Genomic DNA, 8,280 nt, shown 5'->3' with positions numbered 1-8,280 from the left:
GTGCCAAATGGCATTTTAATAAAAGGTACATTTTATTTAGAGTGTTAGCCAATACCAGACACATCACATAGACACAAGTGGCGCTGTTTCTAGAAAAAAACAACCGGCCCTTTATTCTAATCCCAAAGCACCCCTTTATCTGACATACTGCAATAGACCAGTGTTTCCCAACCAGTGTGCCTCCAGCTGTTGCAAAACTACAACTCCCAGCATGCCCGGACAGCCGAAGGCTGTCCGGGCATGCTGGGAGTTGTAGTTTTGCAACAGCTGGAGGCACACTGGTTGGGAAACACCACAAGGAATAAACAAAATCTTTGGTATTTCTAGCTATGATATAGTAAAAGATAAGTTCCCACATCACGTGGTGCCGCTCTCTCCCCAGCTCCCGATTCTGGCACCTTAACATATTGTACATTTTTGTAATTTTACATTTAGTTATTGTAGGACGGTAATAAAGAGAGAGAGAGAGATCAGCGCCCAGTATGGTCCGGCTTGTCGGGCACTGTCTATAGTACTGGCCCTTTAATAGTCTTTGGTTTCTCATATTTCCCCTGATGGGGGTGACAGGGTCCGGTCTTGTCATGTGGGTCCGAGCTGTATTGTGACCAGTGAATGATACGCCCCCTTCATCTGCAGGAGCTGCTGATGTGTCCCCTGTTCTACCACTTTCCCATTCTGGATGACGGCGATTTTATCTGCGTTCTGAATGGTGGACAGCCGGTGGGCGATGACGATACATGTGCGGCCTTCCCGGGCTTTGTCCAGAGCTTCTTGTACAACCTGAGGAAGGGGGGAGAGAGGGAAACAGAAACATTATAGTCAAATACAAATACATTATAATAGCTGGTTATATCTATATATCTATACAGTGATCCCTCAACTTACAATGGTCCTAACATACAATAGTTTCAACATACAATGGTCCAGAAAAGACCATTGTAAGTTGAAACCAGACTCAACATACAATGCCATGGACAGTCCAGATCTGTGAAATGTATCAATGAATGGAAGAACTGACCAATCAGAATGGGCATTCACTGGTAAAACACCTGTATTACTGAAGCGTATGCACTGACTGATGTCTGGTAGCGCCCCCTACAGTACAGGGAGGTATTACATGTTATGTACTTTTTACCTGTACCAGAGTTACCTGCTCCTTTGGACACCAGGTGAGGGAGACTCCATGTTACTTTTTTAGGACACTGTGTACTGTACAGGACCCTGAAGAAGCTCCTGTCCTCTGCATAGACCAGTGTTTCTCAAGCAGCTGTTGCAAAACTACAACTCCCAGCATGCCTGGACAGCTGGGAGTTGTAGTTTTGCAACAGCTGAAGGCCCCCTGGTTGGGAAACACTGAAATAGACAGTGATTACAGCTCCCAGCAGATCTTTATTACTTTTATATGTAAGGATTTGCTTTATCTCTATTAGTTATCTACTTATTTTTCTTTAATTCTCACTTTTTCCTATTTTTGGATGACATTTTGGGGCTTTAGAACCAATTACCAGGTTTCCATAGAGTTATGGTCTCAACATACAATGGTTTCAACAATGGTTGTCCCAGAACCAATTAATATTGTAACTTGAAGGACCACTGTATATCTATATCTCTATATCTATATCAAAATCTATATATCTATATATAAAACTCAATGGGGTTTATTTACTAACGTGATCCCAACTCTTTTTTTTTGTCGGGTTTTGCACCCAAATTGTGTCGCACGTTCCATGCGACACAATTTGCGACCAAACCAAACGAAACCCTCCATTTTACAAGAAAAACAAAACCCGAAAAGGGGGCATGGCCACTGGAGTAAGTGGGTGTGGTCCCAATAAAAGGGGCGTGTCCCCCGGCAGTTTTGAAAAATCCCAACAAGGTTTCCACATAAAATGTGGTGGATTTGAGCTGAGGAAAACCCTACAGGTCAGAGCAGGTGTAAAAAAAGCAAAATGTAGAGAAAGTGCAAAATGTAAGGAAACATTAGTAAATACCTTGGGAAAATTCCTGTCAGAAATCAAAACCCACAAAACCCAAAAAACTACACAACACTCTTAGTAAATAAACCCCAATGTATGTGTGTGTATGTTCCTGCATCACGTCCAAACCGCTAAAGATATTAACATGAAACTTGGCCACATGTTACTTATATGTCAGCAACAAACATAGGATAGGTGATTTAAAGGGGTTATCCAGGAAAAAACTTTTTTTATATATCAACTGGCTCCAGAAAGTTAAACAGATTTGTAAATTACTTCTATTAAAAAATCTTAATCCTTTCAGTACTTATGAGCTTCTGAAGTTAAGGTTGTTCTTTTCTGTCTAAGTGCTCTCTGATGACACCTGTCCCGGGAAACGCCCAGTTTAGAAGAGGTTTGCTATGGGGATTTGCTTCTAAACTGGGCGTTTCACGAGACACGTGTCATCAGAGATTACTTAGACAGAAAAGAACAACCTTAACTTCAGAAGCTCATAAGTACTGAAAAGATTAAGATTTTTTAATAGAAGTAATTTACAAATCTGTTTAACTTTCTGGTACCAGTTGATATATAAAAAAAAGTTTTTTCCTGGAATACCCCTTTAACCCTTACTCACCCCCATTTGCCAGGGTCAGGGTTTTTGTTTAAAGTCCCATACAAGTCTATAGGAACTATATGTTACAGCATAACTTCCAAGCATCTGGAGATATTTCGATAATACTTGGTCACATGTTATTTATATGTCTTATATGAGGGTTGGTGTCCTGTAAGCTGTTCGGGACGCTGCGATTTCACCGCGGCGGTCCCGAGCAGCCCGACTGAGCAGCCGGGTTACTTTCACTTCAGATGCGGCGATCAGCTTTGATCGCCGCGTCTGAAGGGTTAATACAGGGCATCACCGCGATCGGTGATGTTCTGTATTAGCCGCGGGTCCCGGCCGTTGATAGCCGCTGGGACCGACCCGATATGCTGCGGGGACACCGCGTGACCCGGCGGCATATCGCGGGAGCCGGCGGAGGACGGAAATATACGTCCTTCGTCGTTAAGGGGTTAAGCCCCACTCCTTTTATTATCTATCCTTTTTGTGCATCGGTCTGGTTTGCAAATCACGCTCAGTCCCACAAAACCACGTCCCCTTCTATTTTCACCTTACAATATCTTCATCACAAATCAGTCCCACCTGAGGACAGGATATGAGGATGAGACATGAGGTCAGGAAATGAGGACGGGATATGAAGACGAGTTATGAAGACAGGATATGAGGATGGGGTATGAAGACGGGATATAAGGTCGGGATATGGGAGCAAGATATGAGGACAGGATATGGGGAGGAGAGTGTCCTTGTTGCTTTCCTTCTTTTGGTAGAAAGTCTCTGCTTGTGGAGAATATAAAATCAGAAAAAATTATATCATAATTTTGAGATTGAAGACAATTTTTTTTAAATCTAAATTCCAATCTAAAATTCTGAGTAATGTCTTAGTGTATCTTCATAGTAGGTGGGTCTCCATATTTCTGATACATCCATTGTGTAACAAAAACACACAAACCTGTCTTATCTTTGGTTTATGCCGATGATCATGGAGACACGTTGTAACCGATAAGTGCCCGTGACCATCACCTGACAGTCACCAATAATCCATCTGGGTTTGAGTTCTTGTGACTGTCCAGTCGCGATTATGACCACTTATCGCAATGTGGCCCTATTCACTTACAGTTTCTGCGATGCAGCTCAATCCCTGCAGTCCGACACAGCGATCTTTGGTTCGACCCATAATGCGGCCAAGGTTGCTGTGTAGCCCTCACTAGAGATGTCGCAAATTGTTCGCTGGCGAACAGTTCCCGGTGAACTTAGCATGTTCGTGTTCGCATCGCCGGGCGAACATATGTGAAGTTCGATCCGCCCCCTATACTTTAACATTGCGGTAAACTTTGACCCTGTGAGTCAGAGTCAGCAGACACATTACAGCCAATCAGCAGCAGTCCCTCCCTTCCAGACCCTCCTACCTCCTGCACGGACGCCATTTTACCCTCATTCAGCATGCTGCAGGCTTAGAAAGTGGAGGGACAGAGAAGCTGCTCCTGCTGTATAGGGAAAGCGATAGCCAGGTTGCTGCTAGGTGGTGTATTCAGGGTCCACTTTACTCCTAAAGCACTAGTGTAACATCTGCTTTAAGGACAGCACCCAAAAAAGCCCTTTTTAGGGCTCAAATATCAGTCCGTGTGTCTTGCAACAGCTGGAGGCACCCTGGTTGGGAGGGAACCGCTGGTTAAAAGGGGTATTCCAGTGTAAAACTTAAGTTCCTTCAAGCAACTTACTACAGTATTAAAAGGGCTATAAGTTCAGTCAGTGTGTTTTGCAACTGCTGGAGGCACCCTGGTTGGGGACCTCTGCTTAAAAGGGGAACTCCGCTGGCAACCTTTTTTGCTCATTGTCACACTAGTGCAAATCACATTTGATGTGACAGTTGTTCAAAAAGAAAAAAAACTTTTTTGGCTGTGAAATAAAACCAGTGCTGCCTAAAGGGGGGCTCTAACTATGTGATGCCTAAAGGGGGGCTCTATGTGCTGCCTAAAGGGGGGCTCTAACTATGTGCTGCCTAATATGGGGGAATCTATGTGCTGCCTAAAGGGGGGCTCTAACTATGTGCTGCCTAATATGGGGGAATCTATGTGCTGCCTAAAGGGAGGCTCTAACTATGTGCTGCCTAATATGGGGGAATCTATGTGCTGCCTAAAGGGGGGATCTAACTATGTGATGCCTAAAGGGGGGCTCTATGTGCTGCCTAAAGGGGGCTAAAGCACGTTATTCCAAAGAATTTAGGAATTATAGGTGATTTATGCCCTTTATGGATTAAAACCAGACTCTGCATCAACTATGTAATTTTCCATGGGAGTTTTGCCATGGATCCCCCTCCAGCATGCCACAGTCCAGGTATTAGTCCCGTTGAAACAACTTTTAAATCACTATTGTAGCCAGACAGAGTCCCAGTGGGTTTTAAAATTCGCCTCCCCATTGAAGTCAATGGCGGTTCGCCCGGTTCGCGAACATTTGCGGAAGTTCGCGTTCGCCATTCGCGAACCGAAAATGTTATGTTCGCGACATCACTAGCCCTCACCTATACTGCACGCATACAGAGAACGATGACTGAAAACAGGGTATCTGGAGGTTCATAATGCAGAGCGGTTCACATGTGTTTTAGGATATTACCTCCCTCTAGTGGCGGTTGCAGAAAGTCAGTATGTTTAATTGAACGTCTATAAGGGAGATTTAAACCTGCGCAGCGGAAAAAGTGTGCAGTTGCCCACTGCAAATTGTTTCTTTCATTTTTAAAAAGACCTCTGAAAAATTACAGAAGAAATCTGACTGGTGACAGAAAGTTAAACAGATTTGTAAATTACTTCTATTCAAAAATCTTAATCCTTCCAGTACTTATCAGCTGCTGTATGCTCCAGAGGAAGTTATTTTATGTCTGACCACAGTGCTCTCTGCTGACACCTCTGTCTGTGTCAGGAACTGTCACAAGACAAGTTTACTATGGGGATTTGCTCCTACTCTGGACAGTTCCTAAAATGGACAGAGGTGTCAGCAGAGAGCACTGTGGTCAGACAGAAATTAAATTAAAAAAAGAAAAGAACTTCCTTTGGAGCATACAGCAGCTGATAAGTACTGGAAGGATTAAGATTTTAAAACAGATTTACAAATCTGTTTAACTTTCTGGTACCAGAAAAAAAAAATGTTTTCCAGCGGAGTAACCCTTTAATCCAAACAGGGGCATTTAGGACCACCATTCTTGTGATCAGTGGGGAGTCCCAGTGGTCAAACCCTCCCAAATTAAAAGCGTATACCTTTCAGGCTGGGTTCACACTAGTGTATTATGACTGTAAGTCCCGGCCTGACTGGACGCAAACAGCTTTATTATACTAGGATGAACCCAGCCATACGTTGTAATCTTAGGATAAACCCTGTAAGACACTGACCAGCACAGGGCGACATTCATCTTAAAGGGGTACTCCGGTGGAAAACTTTTTTCTTTTTAAATCAACTGGTGCCAGAAAGTTAAACAGATTTGTAAATTATTTCTATTAAAAAACCTTAATCCTTCCAGTACTTATTAGGGGCTGTATACTGGAGAGGAAATGCTTTTCTTTTTGGATTTCTCTTCTTTCACGGCCACAGTGCTCTCTGTTGACCTCTGCTGTCCATTTTAGGAACTGTCTAGAGCAAGAGAAAATCCCCATAGCAAACATATGCTGCTCTGGACAGTTCCTAAAATGAACAGAGGTGTCAGCAGAGAGCACTGTGGTCGTGACAGAAGAGAAATCCAAAAAGAAAATAATTTCCTCTGTAGTATACAGCCGCTAATAAGTACTGGAAGGATTAAGATTGTTTTAATAGAAGTAATTTACAAATCTGTTTAACTTTCTGGCACCAGTTGATTTGAAAAAAAAAAAAAAAAAACGTTTTCTACCGGAGTTCCCCTTTAATCCACAAATTGCAAGGCTGCTGTATTTCACCTTCTCACTCTCTGTATCCAGAGCAGATGTGGCCTCATCAAGTAACAGGATTTTGGGTTGACGGACCAGCGCTCGGGCTATGGCGATTCTCTGCTTCTGACCCCCGGAGAGCTGCGTCCCCTTATCTCCGACACGGGTGTTATATTTCTGTTCAAGAGATATAGACAGAGTATTATAAATGTTCTCCAGAACTAACATTATTGCAATTCAGTCTTTTAGAAAAGTGGTCTCCAAACTGTGGCCCTCCAGATGTTGCAAAACTACAACACCCAGCATGCCCGGACAGCCAATGGCTGTCCGGGCATGCTGGGAGTTGTAGTTTTGCATCATCTTGATGGCCGCAGTTTGGAGACCAATTATTTAGAAGGTAGACTACAAATGGAATATTGTGCATTTGTTGTTGATGACCAATTAAAGAGGAGGACCCAGTACATTAGGGTACCCGGAAGTAGTAGTTTGTAATAAATAACTATGTATATACAAACATATATACAATATATATACAGATATCGGTCTAGTGATCTATATATACACTAAGTGGGCATCTACTAGGTCTTGGAGGGGGTTATCCAGGAATCAAAAAACAGAGCTTATTTCTTTCGAAAACAGCTCCCTCTCTGTCTCCACTTTGGGTGTGGTATTACAACTTGGCTCCATCCACTTTAATATAACTGAGCTGCAGAACCACACCCAACCTGGTGACAGACAGGGTGCGGTTTTTGAAAGAAATAAGCCCTGTTTTTTGAATTCTTTAAGAACTAAAGGGATTCTTAACAGTAAGAGCAGTGGGGGAGATTTATCAAAACCTGTGCAGAGGAAAAGTTGCTCAGTTGCCCATAGCATATCTTCATTTCCTCTGTTCCCTCTTTTTCCTATGTCTATGGGGCTGCACTGCGGTGGTTGGATGCATCATCCTTCTTAGTTGGAGGGGGGGTTGGGGGGGGTGGGGGTTAGGCACTATTGTTTTCCCCAGTTAGGATGCTACTAATCGAATCGTATTAAATCCCATAACAGCTATCTTACAGTTATCTAATTTCTGAGCTACAGCTCCCCCTATGGGTTAAATAATAAATCAACTGCAAACAGGCCCGTCGCTAAAGGACAGGTAAATCAAGCAATTGCTTGGGGCCCCAAGCTGGCCCGGGGCCCCAAGCAGTGCCGATGCTTGTTGTGCTTCCTATAAGGCTGCAGCCGCCTGAGCGCTCTATAGAGAGCCCCAGACAGCTGCAGCACTCCTGGACACCTCCCGAGTTCCTCCCCTTCCCTGTAGCGTGGCCGAGCTCCTCTTCCTCCTGAATGTCAGTCCGGCCGGACTGGACCGCGCGGTACAGGAACAGGAGATTCAGTTTCCTGTTCCCGGCCAGACTAACAGGAAGTGTACACTGAGTGCTCACTTCCTTTCAGTCCAGCCGGGAACAGGAAACTGAATCTCCTGTACCACGCGGTACCCGGCTGGACTGAGTGACAGCCAGGAGGTAGAGGAGCTCGGCCACGCTATAGGGTCCAGGGAAGGAGCCAGAGGAGGTAACTGAGAACATAGGTAGGGTAGGGAGGGGAAAAAAACATAGAGAGGGGAGTAAAAAAAAAAAAACATAGGGAGGGGGGAGTAAGAAGGACACGTAAGGTGGGGAGGGGGTGGAGGGGTGGGGTCTCCATGTTTATTTTGCTTGGGGCACCCAAATTCCTTCAAACGGCCCTGACTGTAAATCACATTGGTCTTCCAATGGTCACTTTTATTGCCTAAAAGTAAGCGTTAAAAATATGCACAGAAATTGATGTTTTAAGAAAA

The 8,280-nt window shown here is 44.0% G+C and overlaps 1 protein-coding gene across 3 annotated transcripts in view; it reads right to left on the bottom strand.

The window, feature by feature from the left end:
• Nucleotides 1–266: 266 nt before the first annotated feature.
• Nucleotides 267–8,280, bottom strand: part of LOC130273000 (ATP-dependent translocase ABCB1-like) — an 87,949-nt gene continuing 79,935 nt past the window's right edge. For all 3 annotated transcript variants that reach the window (XM_056519098.1, XM_056519100.1, XM_056519101.1), the window contains 2 exons: nucleotides 6,492–6,638; nucleotides 267–780 (listed from right to left, as the gene is read on the bottom strand). In XM_056519098.1, the coding sequence (XP_056375073.1) occupies nucleotides 580–780; nucleotides 6,492–6,638 (348 nt within the window). In that variant the 3' untranslated portion in view covers nucleotides 267–579. The remainder of the gene's footprint in view (nucleotides 781–6,491; nucleotides 6,639–8,280) is intronic.

This window comes from Hyla sarda, chromosome 5 (assembly GCF_029499605.1).
Source record: "Hyla sarda isolate aHylSar1 chromosome 5, aHylSar1.hap1, whole genome shotgun sequence".
Classification (NCBI taxonomy): Eukaryota; Metazoa; Chordata; class Amphibia; order Anura; family Hylidae; genus Hyla; species Hyla sarda.
This window is presented reverse-complemented; position numbering and strand designations above follow the sequence as displayed.